Here is a 24,428-nt window from a genome sequence, read left to right as displayed (position 1 = left end):
TCTTGGCATCAGAACATATTTTAAAGCCTTAAACATTTCTTGAGAGCTCAAACACATATGCATACTGTGTCAATCCGTTATTAACATTAAAATAGAATTTTAATTAGTGCAAAAGTACTCTATTTTAGGCAAGATAAATAAAGAGCCAATTACCCAGTTGCTACCAAGGCATCCAGATGGGCTGCCAAGGCCAAGTCAGGGCATCACCCAGGAGAAAATTACAACTACTACGACTGGCTGAAGCTTATATTACAGATCAGTAACGACAAATACATGGCACTTGTATCAGCACTCCCCTAAGTCACAGCCATGGCAGACCTAACTAATTGAGGATGGCACTCTCTCAGCCCAGGAGCAACCTCAGAATCTTTCACAGAGCCCCACACCAGGCAGCCACTCTCTATCAAGTCAGTGTCTCATATGAAACCTATATTCAACCTCTAATTAAAATCCATTTCTCAAATAAGATGGATGCACAAGATATTTCTCACTTGTGTCCCCCTTCAACAATAATTTGACATTATTCACAGACAGAAGTGTCTCTGCGGGCTCTTTCAGATCAAGGTAGGAGATTGAGTCTCCTTTCAGACACAGATGGAGGAGAGATGCTGTGAGAAGGCAGATGCATGTCTAGGCGGCTGACTCACGGACCATGGTCTTGGTTACAGACCCAGACACAGCTCCATGCCCCTGAGAACTTAGCTACAACCGGTCACCTGGAGTAGCAGGCAAATTTGGTCTTGGAGTAAAAACTGAAGCAGTTCAAAGGCCAACAAGAGTTTTCCCAAGAGAACGTAGTGGTCATAGCAAACACCCTCTTCCAACAACACAAGAGAAGACTCTACACATGGACATCACCAGATGGTCAATACTGAAGTCTGACTGATTATATTCTTTGCAGCCAAAGATGGAGAAGCTCTATACAGTCAGCAAAAACAAGAACAGGAGCTGACTGTAGCTCAGATCATGAACTCCTTATGGCCAAATTCAGACTTAAATTGAAGAAAGTAGAGAAAACCACTTTCCACTCCAGTGTTCTTGCCTGGAGAGTCCCAGGGACGGCAGAGCCTGGTGGGCTGCCGTCTATGGGGTCGCACAGAGTCGGACACGACTGAAGCGACTTAGCAGCAGCAGCAGAGAAGACCACTAGGCCATTCAGCTATGATCTAAATCAAACCCCTTAAAATTTTACAGTGGAAGTGACAAATTGATTCATGGGATTAGATGTAATAGAGTGCCTGAAGAATTATGAATGGATGTTTATAACACTGTATAGGAGGCAGTGATCAAAACCATCCCCAGGAAAAAGAAACGCAAAAGGTAAAATGGTTGTCTGAAGAGGCCTTACAAATAGCTGAGAAAAGAAGAAATGAAAGGCAAAGGAGAAAAAAGATAAAGCCATCTGAATGCAGAGTTCCAAAGAATAGCAAGGAGACATAAGAAAGCCTTCCTACATGAATAATGCAAAGAAATAGAGGAAAATACTAGAAAGGGAAAGACTAGAGATCTCTTCAAGAAAATTAGATACCAAGGGAACATTTCATGCAAAAAAGTGAAAGTGAAAGTCACTCAGTCGTGTCCGACTCTACGACCCGATTGACTGTAGTCCATGAAATTCTCCAGGCCAGAATACTGGAGTGGGTAGCCTTTCCCCTCTCCAGGTGATCTTCCCAACCCAGAGGACAGAAACAGTATGGACCTAACAGAAGCAGAAGATACTAATAAGCAGTGGCAAGAATACACAGAAGAACTGTACAAAAAAAGATCTTAATGACCTGGATAGCCATGATGGTATGATCATTTACCTAGAGCCACAGTGCGGAGTGTATAGTCAAGTGGGCCTTAGGAAACATCACTACGAACAAAGCTAGTGGAGGTGATGGAGTTCCAGTCGAGCTATTTCAAATCCTGAAAGATGATGCTGTGAAAGTGCCGCACTCAATATGCCAGCAAATTTGGAAAACTCAGCAGTGGCCACAGGACTGGAAAAGGTCAGTTTTCATTTTAGTCCCAAGGACAAGCAATGCCAAAGAATGTTCAAACTACTGCACAACTGCACTCATTCCACATACTAGGCAAGGTCATGTTCAAAATTCTCCAAGCTAGGCTTCAATAGTATGTGAACACAATATATTAAAACTCATAAAATGCAGCAAAAACAGTTCTAAGAAGGAAGTTGATTGCAACAAATGCCTTTATTAAGACAAAAGAATCTCAAATAGACAACCTAGCTTCTAATCCTCAAGGGATTAGAAAAATAACACCAATCTAATCCCAAAGTTGGGCTTCCCTGGTGGCTCAGTGGAAAGAATCTGCCTGTCAAGCCAGAGACACTGGCTGGATCCCTGGGTTGGGAAAATCCTCTGGAGACAGTAATGGCAGCCCACTCCCCTATTATTGCCTGGGAAATCCCATGGACAGAGGAGCCTGGTAAGCTACAATCTATGGGGTCTCAAAAGAGTCTGACACAATGATTAAAAAAACAATCCCAAAGTTAAAAGAGAGAAGAAAATAATAAAGATTAGAGCCGAAACCAAGAAATAAAGACTAGAAAGACAAGGAAAAGAGTCAATGAAAATAAAGGTTGGTGTTTTGAGGAGGTAAAAAACTGACAAACCATTTGCTAAACTTACCAGGAAAAAAAGAAGACTCCAATAAACTAAATTATAAATGAAAGAGGAGACATTACAACTGATATCACAGAACTACAAGGGATCCTAAGAAACTGCTATGAGTAACTATACACCAAAAACTGCCTAAGTTAAAAACGAAAACTTTCCTAGAAACATACAACCTACCAAGAATCAGTCATGAAGAAATAGAAAATCTGAATACATACCCATGATTTTCAAAGGGAAAAGGAGGGGGATAAATTAGGAATTTGGGATCCACATACATACAGTACTAAATATAAAAAGATAACCAACAAGGACATGCTGTAGGGCACACAGAATTATACTGAGTATCTTGTAATAATCTATAATGGATAATAATCTGTTTTAGGGGGTTGTTTTTTGTGGCTTTCTTTGGAGGGGCCTCATAGCTTGTGGGGTTTTAGTTCTGCAACCAGGGGTTGAACTCAAGCCACTACAATGCCAGGTCCCACCTGCCAGACCACCAGGGAACTCCCAAGGGTCTGAAAAGAAATTTATATACATATATACATACATATATATATAAAACTGAATCACTTTGCTGTGTATTGAAACTTGACAACAACTGTAAGTCAACTATACTTCAATAAATAAATAAAATTTCAAAAAGATAAAACATCTGAACAGACCAATAATGACTAAGGAATTTGAAATAGTAATCAAAAACCTCTTAACAAAGAAAAATCCAGGATCAGACAACTTCCCTGGTGACTGTCACCAAACATTTCAAGAACTAATAATAGTCCTTTTCAAACTGTTTAAAAAAACTGAAGAGGAATGATTACTTCCAAACTCATTTTATGAGGCCTGCATTACTCTGATACCTAAGCCAGATAAGAACAGGCCAAGAAAATAAAACTACAGGTCAATATCTCTGATGAATATAGATGTAAAAGTTCTCAACAAAATATTAGCAAACTGAATTTAACAGCACATTAAAAGGATCACAGACCATGACTAAGTGGGATTTATCCCTGGGATGCAAAGATGGCTTAACATACACAAATAAACAAATGTGATAAATCACATTAATAGAATTAAGGATTAAGATCATGTGATCCTATCAGTCAATACAGAAAAAGCATTTCACAAAATTCAACACTTTCATGATAAAAGGTCTCAACAAAGTGGAAATTATATACATAATCTCATTCCTAGGCAGTTCAGTAGTAACCGAATCCATCTGCCAAGCAGGAGATGCTGGTTCAATCACTGGGTTGGGAGGATTCCTGGAGTAGGAAATGGAAGCCCACTCCGGTATTCTTGCATGGAAAATTCCATGGACAGAGGAGCCCTTTGCGTCCATGGGGTCATAAAGAGTCGGACATGACTGAGTGTGCACCCATGCACACGCACACTCACACACACACACACACACACACACACACAAATGTATCTGTGGGATATATACAACTCAATAGCAAAAAATCCCCCAAATAATCCAATAAAAAATTGGCAGGCAATCTGAACAGACATTTTCCAAAGAAGACATATAAATGGTCAACAGGTACATTAGAAGATGCTCAACATGACTAATCATCAAGGAAATGCAAACTAAAACCACAGTGAGATAGCACCTCACACCTATTAGGATGGCTAGTATCAAAAAAGGACTTCCCTGGTGGCTCAGACAGTAAAGCGTCTGTCTACAATGTGGGAGACCTGGGTTCGATCCCTGGGTCGGGAAGATCCCCTGGAGAAGGAGATGGCAATCCACTCCAGTACTATTGCCTGGAAAATCCCATGGACAGAGGAGCCTGGTAGGCTACAGTCCATGGGGTCGCAAAGAGTCAGATAAGAGAACAGCTCTCTTGGTGAGAAAACAGGGCCCTTGTCCACTGTTGGTGAGAATGCAAACTGGCACAACCATGATGGAAAACAATACACAGACTCCTCAAAAAATCAAAAATAGAAGCACTATATGACCCAGCAATCTCATGTCTGGGTATATATTCAAAAAAGTTTAAATCAGACCTCAAAGAAATCGCTCATGTTCATTGCAGAACAGTCACCATAGCCAAGACGTGGAAAGAGCCTAAGTGACCACTGACAGATGAACGCACAAAGAAAATCTCATATACATATTATATATTATACACACACATGAAAGAATATTATTTGGACACCAGAAAGGAAATATTGTGCCTCTTGCAACAATATATATGGACCTTGAAGGCAGTGAAACAAGGAAAGTCGGACGTGTGCACGCTAAGTTGCTTCGGTTGTGTCCGAGTCTTCGTGACCCTATGAACCATGGCCCACCAGGCTCCTCTGTCCACGGGATTTCCAGGCAAGAATACTGGCGTGGGTTGTCACGCCCTCCTCCAGGGGAACTTCCCAACCCAGGAACCAAATCCACATCTCCTTTGTCTCCTGCGCTGGCAAGCGTGTTCTTTACCACCAGCGCCACCTGGGGAGCCAAGCAAGGCAGATAGTGAAAGACAAGTGCTGTTTGATCTCAATTACATCTAGAGTCTAAAAAAGGCCAAACTCATAGACACCAACAGTAGAACGGTGGTTCCAGGGACTGAGGGGATGTTGGCCAAAGGGTACAAACTTCTAGTGATAAGATGCATAAGTTCTGTGGATTTTATTTTATGCAAAGCATGGTGCTAAACATCCTAAGGACAGGGCCTACAACAGAAGAATGTGGCCCCGAAGGTCCATAGTGCAGAGGTAGGAAATTCTGTCCTAGAGAAAATAATAAGTAGAGAAAAGTAGGAGTCTCCCCGTATACACCCCCATATACAAAGAGGGACCTTGGACCAAGAGCCACTCATGAAATATCCCCTATCATCTATGTCTTAAATTACAATTGATCACACGCCACGTTTCTTCCTAAGTTTGTACATTTAACTTTCCTATAACACAGGAGCAAACAAGACAAAGGTGCCAGAGAGAGCAGGGCCCTACCAAGAGATTTTTAGAATTCATAGTTATAAGAACAGTTATTAGCATCATTATGAAACTATTTGTTTAAAACAAATTGCAGGAGGCTTCCCTGATGGCTCAGTGGATGAGAGTCTGCCTGCCAATTCAGGAGACATGGGTTTGATCCCGGGTCTAGGAGGATCCCACATGCCTCAGGGCAACTAAGCCTGCGCGCCACAACTACTGAGCCCACATGTCACAACCACTGAAGCCCGAACTCTCTAGAACCTTTGCTTCACAACAAGAGAGGCTGCTGCAATGAGAAGCCCATGCCCGGCACAGCTCAACAAAGAGTAGTCCCCCTCTCGCCACAACTAGAGAAAAGCCTGAAGTGAAGTGAAGTCGCTCAGTGGTGTCCGACTCTTTGCGACGCCATGGACTATAGCCTGCCAGGCTCCTCCGTCCATGGAACTTTCCAGGCAAGAATGCTGGAATGGGTTGCCATTTCCTTCTCCAGGGGATCTTCCCAACCCAGGGATCGAACCCGGGTCTCCCGCATTGTTGGCAGATGCTTTTACCATCTGAGCCAAAAGCCTGAGCAGCAACAAAGATTCAGCACAGCCAAAAATAAATAAATAAAACGAACTGTAGTAGAACCCAAGGAACTTAACAACAATGAATCCTTTGTAAAGCTAAGTATAAAAGTAAATATGTGATTGAAAATCATATATAAAACCAAACTGAGATTCTATTTAGCTTCTTTCCGATCAGCTGTACAACTACTGTCCTCTAGGTTGGGAATGAATTTAGAAGATTAGAACACAAATTTGGTCTTCCCAGATAGGTTTTGTTTGTGATGTAAGAACAGCCTGTGTCAAAGAATAATTACTGCCAAGAGTTGATTCATAATTTAGTTTAAATTGACATAAATCTCCTTTTTTCACTTATTATCTTTAAAAAAGGGTTAATATTTCATATATTATCTTTAAAGAAAGGTTAACAATTGTTTTATTAATGCCACTAAATTGATTGAAAGAACAGGCATAGATTTAGGCCACTCTTCTGCTTGTTAAAAATATACTGTTGATCAGAACCTAGGGACTCTGAGTTTGGAACTATTTTCTTTCTTCTTCTGGGTTTATCTGATTACCTCGTTAGTCTCAGGGCACAGTAACTTCTGACACTGCCCTAACACAGACACTGGGCTCACGATGTCTATATCCCTTGAGATCCTTGGTAGATCTCCAGACCAAACCTTCTGCTCTGCTGAGACTGTGCTAGACCTGCAGGGTGTGTCAAGGCAACAGCTTCTGAAGGGTAGGTTGGCCCTTCATTGCTAGGCTAGTATTATTTATGCATCAAATCTATACACATCACCATTTAATTATTGAGGAGCATGTGTTAACTGGAACCAGAATTTGAAAATTTTTAAAGACATGTATTCCATGAGGCTTTTCCAAATGGGGCTCCAGCCAAAAGGTATTGGTTTCTTAAGTAACCATAGGGGATGGTGCCAAAGAGGGCTCATTTCTAAAGTGGTCCAGTGGCCTTAATCCCAGGCAGAGGAACCAACTCCTGTGTTAGATACTATACATGGATATTTCCTAACCACGTCTAACAGCAACAAATCAGCCCCTTCAATCCCATCTGAGGGCTGAGGAAAATGACCTTGGGCATGCAACCTAATAAAGCATCAGTCTGCTTATCTATAAAATGGGGGTGAGTTCCCTGGTCGTCTAGTGGTTAGGATTTGGTGCTTTCACTACCATGGCCCAGGTTCAATCCCTGGCTGGGGAACTGAGATCCTGAAAGCTGTACAACATGGCCAAAACTAAAACAAATAAAAATAACAACACCAACAACAAAAATTCTGTAGCTTCTTCAGAGAGCTTTTCAAAAAATAATACAAATAAATAAAATGGGAGTAATGATAGTACTTGCTTTATGGGTACACTGTGAGGATTAAATGTGACAGCATATGCAGAAGCTGACTGCATGACAAGACAACTGGTCTTATCATTATTTCTACTAAGAAGACCACCATGTGAGAAAGCGGCGCCAAAGCTTGTGTTCTTTCCACTGTATCACTTGACATCCAAAAAGCAGGAGCCACCATTTTTTCAGTTATTTACATGTAATCTTAGCGATGGCTCAGAGGTGTCATACACAGACACTTTTTCCTATCTCCCAAGTTTAACTTATTAATTTCCAGAACCCTTCCTCCTAACCCTCAAAACAGGAGGAGGGAAGAAAAAGAAACTAAAGACCAAGCATTTTATATGTGCTGTTTCCTTGGTCTAAAGGTATCCTGTCCTTCAGATTTTAAGAAAATCACAGGGCTTCCCTGGTGGCCTAGTGGTTAAGAATCTGCCTGCCAATGCAGGGGACATGGGTTCGATCCTTGGTCTGGGAAGATCCCACATGCCATGGAGCATCTAAGCCCGTGCGCCTGCTAAGCCCTCGCTACTGAAGCCCACACACCTAGAGCTCATGTTCTGCAGCAAGAAAAGCCCCTGCTCTCTGCAACTGGAGAAAGCCTGTGTGCAGCAACAAAGACCCAGCACAGCCAAAAAAAAAGGAAACAAATCTTTAAAGAAAAGCAAAAGAAAATCATAATATTTTTTAATTTAAAAAATCATCTTATTGAAGTATAGTTGATTTATGATGTTTTATTAGTTTCTGGTACAGCACAGTGATTCAGTTATACATGTTTTATAGTTTGAATTTGCTAATCCCAAACTCCCAATCAATCCCTCCTCCATCCACCATGGATTTTAATTTTACAGTTGCTTTGAAATAGCCCTTGGAATGGTTATGCTAACATATATTTTTAGTAGTAATATATAAAAATAAGTTTTCCCATACCCTGGTCAACATTTTTTTATCCTTTTTCTTTTTTTAACTTTTGAAAATAATGGTCATTGTAGTTCTGATGTACTTGGATTACTGCAGGATAGAGGGTCCATTACAGTCAGAATGGTTGTGTAGCTATGGTTTCTAGACAAGAACCTATTAACTGGCTAGTGCCCTGCAATGTTAACCACACACTGCTTGCTGCTGACTCAGCTCTTAGATGGCGACTATACAATACTGCCTAAAAAATCTTTTTTTTCTTTTTAACAAAGTAATAGAAATATTGAATATACACACAGAATCAGAGGTTACGTCCCTCAGGAAGCCTTCCTTGACTGCACCCTGCCCCCAGAGAGGTTGACTGCCCACTCTTCATTCTGCGTCCCTGATCATACCACTTTGCACTATATTCCAATGACCTATGAATTTGATTGAGTCCCTGATTAGATTTCAAACTTCTAAGGGGTGGAGCCCATGTATGAGAATGTGCTATTCCCAGTACCTTGCACAGAATAGGTAATAATCTTTTAAATTAATAATTTATAAATAATTCTTGAGCATGTGGAAAACTAAGGAAATGGGAAAACATTCAGAGTGTGTTTGCATACACAGGTGTGGTGGCCTTTGAGAGAATGAAGAGAGAATGGGAAGAGTTTTGAATGGAGTAGATGGTGTTCTTTGGAGATGAATGAAGCAGTACCATTAACTGAAATATGAGAGTCTTAAGAATTCAGACCTGGTAATGTGCAGAACTGACTCATTTGAAAAGACCCTGATGCTGGGAAAGATTGAAGGCGGGAAAAGAAGGGGATGACAGAGGATGAGATGGTTGGATGGCATCACTGACTTGATACACTTGAGTTTGAGTAAGATCTGGGGGTTAGTGATGGACAGGGAAGCCTGGCGTGCTGCAGTCCATGGGGTTGCAAAGGGTCAGACATGACTGAGTGACTGAACTGAGCTGACTGAAAATGGACAGGGTTTATTAGCTGCTTAGGTGTGTCTGATGGGACTCTCCAGGCAAGAACACTGGAGCGGGTTACCATTTCCTTCTCCAGGGGATCTTCCCGACCCAGGGATAGAGCCTCAGTCTCCTGCACTGCAGGCAGATTTCCTACCACCTGAACCACAGGTAATATGGACAGTAGAGCACTACTTTCCCCACTTTTTTAAACTGTAGGGAAATATGTGTCCCATAAAATTTTCCATTAATTATAGAGGCAGTAATTATATTTATAATGATGCAATGAAACCATCACCACGATTTCCAAAGCTTTTCATCACAGAAGTTCTACAACCATCAAGCAGATGGTTTCTTCTTTTCTTCTTTTCTTCTCCCAGCCCCTAGTAACCTGGAATTTATGTTCTGTTTCTATGAAGTTGCCTGTTCTGGACATTTCGTAGAAGTGGACTCATATAGTATTTGTCATTTTGTGTCTGACTTATTTCACTTAGCGTAACATTCTTTAGGTTCATCCACACGGCAGTATGAGGACTATCCTTAAGCAGAGCAGTGGACTAGAGACTTTCACCATGTTCTGCCAAATTTTGCTCAATATATGAAAAAACTTATATTTGCTGGGACTGAGGCCACACATGGTTGGTTTATGGTGAAACTTGTTGGACAGTGACACGGCCAGATGTGGGATACAACTGCCGGGAGACGGCAGAGGAGAAGTGAAGGTCAGGCTGGAAGGCAGGTGAAGGGCGTGCTGCCTGGAGGCCTTTAAAGACGAGCATGGTGACGCTGCAGCGGTGCTTATGTGGCGATGGTTGCTGGCTTCTTCATTATCTCGTAGAGCCTTTAATGCCTTTTAGTAACTGTTAGAAATACCTCAGTTGGACAGTGCCATGTATGTCAAAGATTTGAGAACCAACAGACTTAGCATCCTAACATGCTCACATTAATTTGTGAACAGTCAACTCTATACACCAGAGAGAAACAGAGATAGGAGAAACAAGAGAGAGAACGAGAAAGGAAAAAATAAATCGTGCAGGTAAAGTTGATTGCCATTTCATTCGATGAGCTTATGCCCCAGAGTGGATATGAACTGGGAAATATGCATCCATTTTCTCAGCTTCCATAGTGAGATCTTTTTGTGCAAAATGTGCATCTAGGGTTTAAAAATAAGTACCATGTGGTCATGAAGGAGAAGCTACTTCAGCTGGGGCTCAAGTGAAGATGTAGCAGTGTATTGCTGCTGCTGCTGCTGCTAAGTCGCTTCAGTCGTGTCTGACTCTGTACGACCCCATATATGGCAGCCCACCAGGCTCTGCCGTCCCTGGAACTCTCCAGGCAAGAACACTGCAGTGGGTTGCCATTTCCTTCTCCAATGCATGAAAGTGAAAAGTGAAAGTGAAGTTGCTCAGTCGTGTCCGACTCTTCGCGACCCCATGGACTGCAGCCTACCAGGCTCCTCCATCCATGGGATTTTCCAGGCAAGAGTACTGGAGTGGGTCGCCATTGCCTTCTCTGCAGTGTATTGCAGTGGCTGAAAGATGACACGGCACTGTTTCACATGGCACATCTCTAACACATTTTCTGGCAACATTTTGACCAGACCTAATTCTCACCTTATGTGCTAACTTTAGAAGCTAAACCCCTCCTCTGATTCTAGATTCATCTTCATGATAGGATACAGTGGAAAAGCTATAGCGTCCTGCAAGATTTCTTCAATATAGTCAGCAGTGCTATTGAGACTGCTGACTCAAGAATCAGAAAGTAACTAGAGCTAGCCCAAACTTATAAAAGATAAAGCAGGACTTCCGTGGTGGCCCAGTGATTGAAGAAACTGCCTGCCAATCCGGGGGACATGGGCTCAATCCCTGGATCCATCAACTATACTTAAGGGATCAGGTCAGGAAATAGCAAAATTACCACTGCTAGTGCGTAATGAGAGCTTACTCTGGGCTGCTGTTGTCTATGCATTTTATACATCTTATCTTCTTTAATCTGGAGATCAGCTCTTTGAAGTGAGGGGAGAAAATGGAGGCTTAGAGAAGCCGAGTGACTTTCCCAAGGTCACATGGCTAGCAGGTGTCAGAGCCAGGCTTTGAACCCACACTGCCAGGCTCTAGAGCCCCTGAGCTCTGTCCACTTTAAGATTTGGCCTTGGGGGTTGGAGTGCCCTTTGAATGTAAGGAGTAGTTTCCAGAGAAAGAAGACTCACTGTCACCTGAATCCAGAAGATTCACTACATAGACACTACCTTAGTGTTTATGAATCACTAGAAACAGAACAGCTAGGTCACTTGTGTCTTATGGCTTCTTCAATAAATAACAAACCCAACTTCAGGAAAAGGGCAGAGGCATTCTGTAGGAGACAAAGTACACAGACAGCTGATTCCTGAACAATTGTGTGCATCCACTTACGTGTGGATTTTTTTTTTCCAGTAATAAATACTACAATACTACATGACCCACGGTTAAATTTTTGGATACAAAACTGGATACGGAGGAACAGCAGAAATGAAGGAACCACATATATGGAGGAAGACCGACTCTGATTTAAATGAAGTTTTTCAAACACAGGGAGCTTGGCACCCCTCCTCACCCGCACGTTGTTCAAAGGTCACCCGTGCTGTCAATAGCACGTTAAAGCCCAGTCGGAAGGGATGGTTCAGATGCCGGCTCCTTGTTACTTAAAGTGTGAGCCACCGACAAGAAACTCAGGCCCGCGCTGGGAACACCTTAGGAATGCAGGCTCCCTGACCCCCAACCCCATACCTCCTGGATCAGAACTGCATATTCACAAGGTTCCCAGGCATGCATAGGGCTTAGGTTCACCAACAGTACCTGAATTCCACAAGAAACCTGGGACCACGACAGGACTCTCTATCAGCACCCTTGCTTGTAGAAACTACCATGATAAGACTACTCCCAGGGCCAAGGAGCTGGCCAAAGTGCTCCCTCTCTGCAGACAGGCGTCAGAGGAAGGACGAAGAGATTCACTGACCAGGGGAAGGAGCGTGGAGAGGCCAGGTGCAGCTCCGTGGGTCTAGAGCCTCGTGCTTCATATTAGGATCACCTGAGGACTTTTGGTTCACCCTCCGATAGGTGGCGCTAGAGATAAAGAAACCTCCTGCCAATGCAGGAGACCTGAGAGACGCGTGTCCAATCTCTGGATAGTGAAAATCCGCTGGAGAAGGAAATAGCTACCCACTCCAGGATTCTTGGGCTTCCCGGTGGCTCACACGGTAAAGAATCCACTTGCAATATGGGAGACCTGGGTTCGATCCCTGGATTGGGAAGATCCCCTGGAGGAGCGCATGGCTACCCACTCCAGTATTCTTGCCTGGAGAATCCCATGGACAGAGGAGCCTGGTGGGCTGCAGTCCATGGGGTCACAAAAAGTCGGACATGGCTGAAGCGATTTAGCACGCACGAGGACTTTTGGTTCACCCTCAGATATTCAGATTTAGTGGGTCCATTGTAGGACTGAAGCATTAGTAACTCTTGGTTTCAAGCTTCCTGGGTGGATGTAACATACACGGGTCTAGTTGAAGTCGCTGTACAGAAGCCCTAGAGAGGGGAGCGTGTGGGGCTTCTGAACAATCACTGTAACTTCAGGTTTGGGAGGAGAGGATGTTAATAGTGCAACGTAACCTTTGAATGTGCCTAAGCCTCAGCTGAGGATATCGTGCAAACGCAGAGCCTGGTTCACTAGATCCAGGCTGAACAATATTATTTTCCTACATGTCAGTAGCCAGATCTAAGTGAGGAGTCTTCACTTTAATATTATTAAGTGAAAGTGAAAGTGAAGTTGCTCAGTCGTGTCCAACTCTTTGCCACCCAGTGGACTGTGGCTCACCAGGCTCCTCCGTCCATGGGATTCTCCAGGCAAGAATACTGGAGTGGGTTGCCATTTCCTTCTCCAACTACTCAGGATAATTTTGAATCAGAATTTACCCCTCCCTCAGAATCTTTGCTGAGTAGAGATTTTTAAATCAACTAGAGCCTGTCAATCTATAATTTTCAGTTATTTGAACCTCAAAAATATTCTTCAGATGTTGGAGTCCTAACCCCCATCTAGGTATCTCAGAATGTAACCTTCCTTGGAAATTAGGTCTTTACAGATGTAGGCAAGGTAAGGTGGGGCCTAAACTAACAGAATTGTTGTCTTGTTGCAAGTCGTGCCCCACTCTTTTGTGTCCCATGGATTGTAGCCCACCAGGCTCCTCTGTCTATGGGATTTCCCGGAGAAGAATACTGGAGTGAGTTGCCATTTCCTTTTCCAGGGGATCTTCCTGACCCAGGGATCGAACCTGTGTCTCCTACATTAGCAGGCAGGTTCTTTACCACTAAGCCACTTGGGAAGTCCAGTGGGATTGGTATCCTTATGAAAAAGGGAAATTTAGACAGTGGGACGTGCACACAGGGAAAATGTCACATAACTGTGGAGGCAGAGATCAAGGTGATGCTTCTATTACAAGCCAAGGTACGCCCAAGATTGCCAGCAAACCCCCAGAAGTTAGGTGAGATATATGAGAGAGATTCCCCCTCACGCACCTTAAAAGAAACCAGATCATGTCCATAATTTCTGACTCTGTTTACGGCAGCTCTGGAAAACAAATACAGTATGGAAACACTATGCAATTACACAACCACATGCTGGGCAAGAAGCTGATTTAGATTCTAAATTCATATTTAAATAAAACATGGTCCCTGATTTCTAAGAGCTCACAGACTAGGTGGGAAGGGGAGAAAGCATAAGTATGCATGTGTGCGTGTACATACACACAGACACACACATCAGTAACATGGAAATTAGTGGGTTGTGTGAAGTGTTAGGAATTGCTTTGGGAAGGATCCATTTACCTGGGAGGGATCTAGAAAATTTTCACAAGGTAGGTAGGGTGCGCATTAGGAATTGAAATAGTTGTTCAAGTCATGCAATTTCCTAAAAATCCATTGTTGTGCTATAATGATTCACTCTTACATTATTAAAAACCTAATTCCTCACATACGACTTAAAGTTCAGGCTGGCCTTGAAATATTTTCCCCTTCTCCATCTGCATGCAGCAACATTATTGGAAGAAATAACTTCTGACAATATATTTAATTTACTGAGCCCCAAGGAGCTGAAATTTGCTAATGTTTCAGCTCCAGGTGGGCAACATGATTACCACTGCTTTTAAAACACCAATTTCATATGTTCTTAACCATTTTCATTACACCGTAAGGGGGAGCAAATCATTGGGGTTCAGACTGTTGTGCCAAGGAAATAATTTATGTCGCCTCGAACTAGAGATCTCAAAATAACAAATAACATTTGTAGAATACACAGCACAGAACACCTAAAGCATTTTATTTCAACTCTGGCTTGTAATTTCTTATTCCAAAGCATCTCATTAAGGGCTAAAAAAGGGCTTTGGTAGAGCCAGAGAAAGCTCAAACTGTCCCTTTGCCATTAAGCCTAAGATTTTAAGCCAATTTCCTCTATTTTTTTGTTTTTGGCCCTTGGTACGCTATTAAAGCCCTTTATTATTCCTGGTGTGTGCTCAGGTACAGACATGGGAGGCTTAATCCAGCAGATTCAAAATCCCATTTTGAAATTCTGTTTATTAAAATGTCTGGTTGCCTTGGTAATGGGGCAGGGAGGAGAGTGGTCAGATAAAGGACATTACGGGACATACACACACTAAAATTTTTTTCTCAACTTCAAATTTAACTGGGTATCCTTTCCTTTTATTTGGTAACTCTGGCAATTCTATACATAGCACAAGTGAAATTATACCCTGGGGTAGAAAAATGTTCGCTTGCATCCCTTTGTGAATGGGAAGATAGAAAGGGCAAGTTGTGAGCTTTAGAATTGTCCCAATCTGGGATAGATTTCTGGCTTTATACTTAGTGCTGTGGCCCTGGGCAGTGTATATGAGGAGTTCCTCGGGTTTCCTTTCTCTCATCTATAAAATGGGTATACTGAATGCTTGCCTCCTCTGGTGGTAGGATGACCTGTTAGCACAGTGCAGTTCAATGTAGTGTGATGCTGAGTCACGTTAGAGCCAGAAGCAAAAGGAATAAGCAGTAACACTGATTCTAACCTTATTTTAAATTTTTATATTTTGTTCATTGTGGATTTTTTTTTGCCTAGGTTTTGATTATTTTGACTTTTAAAAATATTTTGTGGCTTTTCACAAAGACGGTGCTGAAGGTGAAGAAGGAAGCTCCTGTCCCCCTACCAAAGCCACAGCCAAAGCAAAGGCTTTGAAGGCCAAGAGAGCAGTGCTGAAAAGCGTCCACAGACACGAAAAGAAAATCCAGACGTCACCCACCTTCCAGCAGCCCAAAACACTGCAACTCAGGAGGCAGCCCAAATATCCTAGGAAGGGCACCCCTGGAAGATACAAACTTGACCGCTATGTCATCTTCGAGGTCCCCCTCACCATGGAGAGAATAGACGACAACACACTGGTATTCACTGTGGATGTCAAGGCCGACAAGCACCAAATCAAACAGGCTGTGACGAAGCTCTGAGACATTGACATGGCTAAGGTCAACATCCTGATCAGGACTGATGGAGAGAAGAAGGCATGTGTCCGACTGGTCCTGATGATGATGTTGCCAACAAATCTGGGATCATCCAGGGCTTCCCTGGTGGCTCAGCAGGTGAAGAGCCCGCCTGCCAGTGCAAGAGATGCAAAAGAAGCAGGTTCGATCCCTGGGTACGGAAGACCCCGGAGAAGGAAATGGCAACCTGCTCCAGGATTCTTGACTGGAAAATTTCATGGATAAACGGGCCTGGAAGGCTCCAGTCCATGAGGCTGCAAAAAGGTAGATATGACTGAGTGCACGTACAGGCAAACTGAGTCCATCTGGCTAATTCCAAGTATAAAAGTTTTCACAAAATAAAAAACAAATTTTTTTTTTTTTGTGGCCATGCCACTTGGCTTGTGGACTCTTAGTTCTCTGACCAGGGATTGAACTCCAGCCTTCGCCAGTGGAGGCACTGGCCCACCATGAAATTCCCTTGATTATTTTTAAAAGACTGTTGAAATATTATTTATCTTTATTTATCTGGGCTTTCTGGTACCCCCTTACATTTTGCACTTGAGCAAGTACTTCACTCACTTTAACCTAATCCCAGCCCTGGTACTCAATGAATGTTAAATATTACTGACACTTACCATTTAAATTTTATTGATAAAGTTTATAGTATTATTAAAAGTTATTAATAACAGCTCCCTTGCAAGTCTCATATTAGAAACAATAATGACAACACACACGGATAAGTGCTAGCTGTGTCTGAGGCACTGGGAGTTCATGGTTTTAGTGAATCCTTACAATTTCGTGTTACAATTTTTATTTCTATCTTATTGGAATATGACATTTTAAAAAATTTTAACTTCCCCAAGAAGACGTTGCTAATAAATCAAACTGTCGGGTGTTCAATTTTTTTTTTTTTTTCTGAATAGCCTTTAAACCTGGTTTGTACATCCATTTGAATTCAGTATTGTGGGGTGGCCCCATCAGAAATCTCCTGCCTGCAATAACCCATGCGGGCCTCTAGGTGTCCTCGTTGACCAATTTTGCCAACACTCGCATTCTAGGCCAGAGGAAACAGGAAAGGTTTTCTCAGGGTTGCCCTTCCAGAAGAGCTTCATTCTATGCATAATGACAGACCAAACCAGGCCTAGCCTGGAAGTTTTCTGATATGAAGAAAGGCTTGTATTGAGCAGGGCCAACCTCTCTCCACACAGAGGTGTAAGACCTATGTCCCTAGCATACCATCCCCCAAAACTTTTCATACATCTGTCCCACCTGCCCTTGGACAGAGGACTGGCAAGTATGGCTGTCCCTGTATCTATGGGACATGTTCTGTGGTGTCCCTTATTGATTTTTTAAAATCAGGATACCCCAAATGTCCTATATGCAGCTTTCTTTTCCCTCCCCCAATAAATTAGAGCTATTTTACAAATTTACCTGGGCATCCAGCATTTGCTAAATCTGGCTACCCTCCTAACTGGCTTGTTTGCACTCTTATACACATGAAAAGGCAGGTACCAGTCTTTGAGACAGCAGCAGGCTCAAGGCCAGGGTGAAGCAGCCAGGGCACTCACTCTCAGGCTCTTTAAACTATACCCTGCCTTAGGCCTGGCCTTGCAGGAGGATTCTGACCGAAAGGTCAGGAAAACATCTTAATTGGTTTGACTTCTTAGGTTAATCTTTATGCATCCTCCTTCCACAGTGTACACCAGCGGGGCACGAATTCATAATTTTCAAATGTTCTACTGAATGCATTTGTGAACTACAATCCAGGCCTGTGTGCTTTCTTGATACATAACTTGGGCAAACTGCTCAGTTTCCTCAAGCTTTTGTTTGCGATTAATACTTGCAAACTTGCTCTGAGGATTAAATAAGAGAAAAAAAAAAAATTCCATATGCTCCTGACAGTACTTGAGACCTCTGATGAATTGTTTCAATAGTGTTGTCATTTCAGAGGTTAAACTAAGGCCGTGCAAATCCTCTGAACCCCAACTTTCAAGACACTCTAATCCTTAACATCACCACCTTTCTTTCAGGGCATAATTTATATTATGAAGCATCTGCTGGGGACTAGATTTTGTGCTGAGCTGTTTATGTGCATTATATTTTTGGTTTTTCTTGCTACTTAAATTTATTGTTTCTTTTGTCTTAAAAGGTATAAAAACTGCCTGGATCGGTCACTTGAGTCTGTTGGGTTTTTTTTTCATTTTGTACTGGAATATGGGCGATTAACAATGTTGTGATAGTTGAACAGTGAAGGGACTCAGCCATATGTATACATGTTTCCATTCTCCCCCCAACGCTCCTCCCATCCAGGCTGCCAAACAACATTGAACAGAGGCGCATGTTCTGTACAGTAGGTCCTCGTTGGTATGCGCGTTATCTTGTTCAGCCCACAAAAACCCTTGCGTGATGTGTCCTAGACAGGAAACTGAGGCCCAGGGAGGTTAGGAAAATGACCCTTGATCACACAACCAGAGCCGTCAGGTTGGGATTGATTCCAAGCCCGGCAGCGTGTCTCCAGATCTGCCTGACTTCAAAGCCCGCATAAGCACTGCTTTGAAGAGATGGTGATGTCTGCCCAGACACCCACTATCAACTCCCAGGAAGGCTTCTTTCATGGGAATTGAAGGGCTGCTGAGAATGCCCTTCCCACTTTTGGGGCTGTCAGTCTCCCTAAAGAGATCTTTCTCACTCTGGCTTTCCAATCTTTGATCTCCTTATGGCACCATTTTCTCACGAAATTGAGGAGAGGACAATATAAAGAATGGTTTTCCGGGAAAAGTTCTGTGTTTGTGCTAGGACGGAGCAGTGCGGTTAGGTTACAAAGCTAGTCTAATTCATAGGACTTTCCAGCCACGTCATGCCTGCAGCTCAGTTGTGTCTGACTCCTTGCAGCCCACCAGTCTCCTTTCTCCATGGGACTTCCCAGGCAAAAATAGTGGAGTGGGTTGTCATTTCCTTATCCAGGGAATCTTTCTGATCCAGGGATTGAACCTGCGTATCCTACACTAGCAGGCGGATTTTTCTCTCTCTTTTTTTTTTTTTTTTACCACTGAGCCACTAGGGAAGCCTAGGACTTTTCAGGGCATTCCTTAAATGCCTTTGCTTTCCTCCTCCACCCTTCGTGCAAACGTAATTCTTGCCCAGTTGGTTGTTAACTAGTCCTTCAATTAGGCATATCCTCAAGCCACACCCTGATCAGAAATAAGTGTCTGAATTGCACATCCTGAAAACTCACAAACTGCAGACTGCTCTGGACTGTCCTTTGCGCTGTTATTTTCACCATGCTATTCCGATTTGCATCCCTCCCACTGGCCCTCCCTCTTTCTCCTCCCCAGGCTGACTCCTGTTCGCTCCTTCTCTTTTTCATTTCTTTTGGCTTCCACTAAATGAAGGTGCTTGGTGAGCAGTCCCTATTTATAATATCACGGCAATAGATAGCAGAAGTTTTGGAGTCAGACGTAGGTTTGAATTTTGGCTTTACAACTTACTTTCTGCGTGGTCAAGCCACCAAGGCCACGGTAATCTTCCTGAATCTCTTTATATCCTTTTCTTCTTTTTTGCCGTTGTGTGTGGCTTGCAGCATGCGATTAGCTCCTGGACTAGTGATTAAACTTGCGCCTTCAGTTGTGAAAGCTCAGAGTCCTGTTAGGGAAACCATTAACTGAAACTGCCCACCCTGGCCAGGCACCATACTAACCACTTGTGTGAGTTAGCTTAAACAGGGAGTCCTGGTAAGGAATGCAGAACAAGGTAGCGACAACTGGAAGAATTCGAGAAACCTCTTAAGGAGAGAGGAAAGGCTGGTCCCAAAGTCCTACCAACCTCCCAAAATTACTCTCACTGGAATCCATCTTGGCTGAGAGACAGGCATGCACGCTCACGCAGAGGCACGCACACGCAGAGGCACGCAGATGCACGCACACGCAGATGCATGCACGCATGCGCCACCAGGAAGTCACGGTAATTGGCCAGAGACAACTGAAACTAACCTGGTTGCGTTAAAACTGGAGGCTGCAAGGCACGTGGCAGAGCTGTTCTCGGGGGTCCCCTTACCATGCTGCTCTGTTCCCCGGGCGCCCCCACCCCACCCCCATTAAGTCTCTTGCTTTCTCAGCATGTGTGTCTCCTGGGACAATTCGTTTCAGACTGTCAGACAAGAGCCCACTTTCGGAGCCCTGGAAGGGGGTCCCCCTTCCTGCGACATAACCGCTAGACCACCAAGGAACTCTTTTAAATCCTTTTTCTGGGATAAGACGACCTCTGTCACACAATTGAAGAAAGGATTAAACGAAGTAACGTGTTATAACACTTAGTCCATCGTTGCAGCAATGGCAAGAGCTCAAAAATGACAGCTTTATTACCTATATTTCTTTAATCCTAGAAAAAAAAATCTGCCCTGCTATTCTTTCAGTTTCTAAAACTGGCAAAGCTTCTCCTAGCTTTTGGGGCCATGGCAAATGCCATAATGCCACTCTCCAAGCCCTAGGAGAGCTTCTTTTCCTTTTTGCTTAACTGGATCTTTTCTTACCAATCCCTAAAATCAGGCTTCAGCATCACTGCTAGAAAGGTCTCATGTCCCACAGAACTAAGGTATTATTCACGTCCCCTTTTCTTCTCACCACTCTTGGCCCCCATAGGACTAATGATCATTTTAAGCTACTCCAGCCAATCGCTTTTGTTTCTCCCTCATTGCACTGTAAGGCTTCAGGAAGACATTGTATTTTCACATCAAAACTTTTCTACTATACCGAAGAAAGGCATTATTTCAATTCTGAAAGTTCTTAAGGACTGACATTTGAACCTTTGTTCCTAAGAACAGGCTTTAAACTAATAGTGCAAAACAATTCTGGAATCTTTATTGCTTAACATTAAGCTTTTATGAATACAAAGAAGGACCTTGGATACTTTCCTCAAATAGAGAAAAAAATTAAACATCCAGGAAGGTGAGGCAATTTTTTTCAATCCACCTTGTAAACCATACATCTTTATGAGGTAGATCAATATATACTGACAAAACGTGAGGCCCAACATGTTTTGATGGAAAAAATAAGTTGTAAAAGTATACTTGTTATATGATGCTGTTTTTAAAGAAACTACTATTGGCATAGAAAAAAACCTGAACTGATATACAATAAATTAACAACTGTATCTGGTAATGTTAGGTTATAGGGCATGATGGTGCTTTTATGTTAAATATTTGCTTCATGTTTGAATTTAAGATTTTTAAGATGAGGGTATGATATTTTGCAATAAAAAACATATCAATCTGATGTGTTGAAAAATTTACCTCTGTCACTTTTTGGTTATTAATAAGCATATCAATAATATGGTTAAGAAGTGCTTTTCAAAAAAAGATGAGAGGAAAATCAAACAGCAGACCCACTGTGTCTTCAGTTTCTGTAACTTCTTGTCCTAGTTGAGAGCCAAGTTTTATTTTTTTCAAGGTATACCTGCAATTCTGAGCCTATCATTTCTTTGACAGGAAAATAAATGATACCTTATTTCCACGTAAAGTACTTGTACAGAAATACTAATCTCCCTATATCTCACTTCCCACGCCCCTTGCCCCATTGCATGGGATTAAAAGATAACAGAAATATTCCTGAATGTAAAAGATCTGTTTGCCAGTCTGCAAAACTAGGAACAATGACTTGTTACAAATAAACAACATTCATAAGATTAGGAAGCCTAAAAATTTGCGATGGTTATCCTCCACGAGGCAATAAACTACTATATTTCACCCATTCTAAGACACAGCACTATTTTATATCTCACTAAGAAAGAAAGAAAGAAAAATTGCTAATTCAACTATAACAAGTTAGTAGTCAAAAGATGCACCCTGATTTTGAAGCTGTAAGTATGAAAAAATGGCCATCTTGGAACCCATAAAATACAGTAATAATATCACTAAAAATCTGCAATCTTCACCAGCCTGATTACTTGAAGTAGAGCAATTTCAATTGCTTTGTGTGAGCCCTGAACATAAATGGAAAGATACATAAACATTTTCAGTAGCACACCTTCAATTTATTGACCTATGTAAAAAAAATAATAGGTCTAAAAAAGAACAGTAAAAGAATACGCAAAAGGGTATTTCTGTTTCTAGAAGGCTATACAAATATGGAAAAAGGAATAAGTTATTTGTTTGCATGTCTTTTTGTTTTCCAAATATCCCCCCCAAAACTTCATTTTTAATGATACAAATGACTAAGGACCAGTTTAACAAATCACCTTTATGTATATATTACATGCTTTGGAATATAGATAGAAAATGTCCCCAAAAAGTTGTTCAGAAACTTCTCTATTCACAATATGAACAAGAAACTTGTATAAAAGAGAGGGAAGGAGCACCTTCTGTGGAATTCTGAAGCAGAGTAAAGATGACGAAAAAGATCCATCTAGAATATGGAAATATTTGCTTAAAAAAAAGAACAACAAAAAACGAAAACTCCAAAACATCCTACAATAAACCATAGCGAATTAGTTCTTCCAAGGAAAGTATGAGGTAGTTTTAGCCTCATAATTAAATCTACTGCAGCTTGGAGGGTTTCGTTTTCGTTTTTAATGAGTAATCCAGCTTTTGTCACTTGGTGACTTAGAACTACCTGGGGAATCCAGACAATATGCTTATTTTTCAAATGTTCACAATTTTAAGGCACATGATTCATAGAAAATGATGTGGGTTTTGTGTCTTTTTGTTGTTGCTGTTTTTCTTTATATTGTGTTAGGTTCTTTCACCGTAAAATACTTTTCCAAACTCTTGGTTATAAAAACTTTCCATATCAAGTCTGCCATTGCAATGATAGCCATGTTGGAGAGTTACCAGCCTAAAGAATATAGCTCATGCCGTTGGCATAGAAAGGAAAAAAGGAACTCAATGATATTGTACCTTAGAAAATTCTCCAGGCAGAGTTTGTCAGTTACTCAGTGGGCTGCTTCATTTTTCCCAATCTGCTACCATAGTTATGTTACAGGACAATACGGCCGTAAGTCTTTCCAGAACCCATTTTGTGGTGCTTATGAAAACCATCACTCTTGATAACAGTCTAAAAACATTTACACTCATTCAGAACTTCATGAAAATCCAGCTTCTCTTCAAGTAATTCTCCAATACTGTCTGAATTGTTCATGTCTGGGTAGACATAGTATGTAATTCTTCGTCAGCTCAGACATTGAAACTTTCTGATGGTGAGCAGTGTCTAAAGAGCTTCCAGCTTCCTTCTCTCATCATCCTGAATTGTGCTCTGAAATTTCCTCTGTCCTCTTTCCTTTGGGAGACCCTGAATGCACTTTTCACAGTTTTGAGGTCTGCCTTCAACCACTTTTATTCCCTTACAAAGTGCTTGCTCTTGGTAAAGGCCAAGTCCTCCTCGGCAAAGGTTCACACATGGTCTTGACCTTGCTCTGTTAGGTGACTTGGAAAGGCGGGGTGTCATTCAAGGGCTTTGTGCGGCTTAGTGTGTGATTCACTTCTGGGGCCAATGGAGTCCTCCTTTCCACCTCAGATGCCTTCAGGTTTCTAAAGCCTACGGCCTCCCAGGAAGACGAACACATTTTGCAAGGCACACTAGTGTGAGAACGCAGTGCTTGGTCAAGGGGCCACCCGCAGTTCAGACTAATGTTCCGGGCTTGGAGTCTTCATGCCAGAAGAGCCTCTGCTCACTACTCCCCAGGCTGTCTTCCAGCCGGCTTCCCTCTGTACCGTCCAGTTGACCGGTCTCTGTGTACGGTCTATGAGAAGAAACCAGAAAAGTTACACCTTGGGGTTAGTTTTGTTCCCAGAGTACAAAGGTTACTACAGTCAAAGAAGTTAGTAGAAAACACAGTTAAGAAAACTGTTCAAACTCCAAAATAAGGTAAGGGATGACTGTGCACTTTTTTCAATGTCATACTAGAAAATGGTCTAACAGGCCCATGCAAGGAGTATATATTTCTCTTGAGAGACAGACTTTTTAAAAAATATATATTTATTTACTCGTTTGGCGGCATCAGGTCTTAGGTGCATCATGCAGGATCCTTCACTGTGGGCATGGGCTCTCTAGCTGTGGCATACTGCCCTAGAGCGTGCGGGCTTTCCATATAGGTGGGCGTAGCTGCTCCACGGCATGTGAGATCTTAACCCATATCCACTGCACTGCAGAGTGGATTCTTAACCACTGGACCACCAGGAGACTCCCAAGAGACAGACTTGTCTAACTTTCATTTACCATGGATGAGTACCAAGATTAAGTTACATGTTAACTTGGTGGGGGTTCTGTATGGAAGAAATACACAGTAACCCTCTGTCTAGTAAAAAGATTATGGTCATAGTTTTATTGCCCAGTAGGATATTAACTGCTTTTGTGTCAACTGCAGGAATCTTATCTCCGTACTCTCTCTTTTGGTGTGTGGAATTCAGTCTTTTGAATTCTCTGGGAATAGCTTTACCATTCTGTAAGTTCTCTCATGAAGGAGTTAAATAAATCTTTCACATACGCTCATTTTCTGTTTGTAACACAAACAGAAATTTGTGTTTTCGATTTTTGAACTGTTTTTGACAGTTACCCTTTAAGCATTCTT

General features: G+C 42.2%; 2 protein-coding genes across 15 annotated transcripts in view; both read right to left on the bottom strand.

Moving 5' to 3' along the window:
* The window catches only part of LMOD3 (leiomodin 3), a 48,703-nt gene extending 28,969 nt beyond the window's left edge, over positions 1-19,734 (bottom strand). The window contains exon 1 of one of the 3 annotated variants that reach the window (XM_069561679.1): positions 19,358-19,734. The gene's annotated coding sequence lies outside the window, so the exon portion shown is untranslated. The remainder of the gene's footprint in view (positions 1-19,357) is intronic. The other 2 variants (XM_069561678.1, XM_069561680.1) reach the window with 2 other exon arrangements.
* A 2,140-nt stretch (positions 19,735-21,874) lies between these two features.
* Positions 21,875-24,428, bottom strand: part of FRMD4B (FERM domain containing 4B) — a 375,185-nt gene continuing 372,631 nt past the window's right edge. For all 12 annotated transcript variants that reach the window (XM_069561668.1, XM_069561673.1, XM_069561676.1 and 9 more), the window contains one exon: positions 21,875-23,600. In XM_069561668.1, coding sequence (XP_069417769.1) covers positions 23,485-23,600 — 116 coding nt within the window. In that variant the 3' untranslated portion in view covers positions 21,875-23,484. The remainder of the gene's footprint in view (positions 23,601-24,428) is intronic.

This window comes from Ovis canadensis, chromosome 19 (genome assembly GCF_042477335.2).
Source record: "Ovis canadensis isolate MfBH-ARS-UI-01 breed Bighorn chromosome 19, ARS-UI_OviCan_v2, whole genome shotgun sequence".
In the NCBI taxonomy this organism is placed as follows: Eukaryota; Metazoa; Chordata; class Mammalia; order Artiodactyla; family Bovidae; genus Ovis; species Ovis canadensis.
The sequence above is the reverse complement of the archived record's forward strand: the minus strand, read 5'-3'. Positions and strand labels throughout refer to the sequence as shown.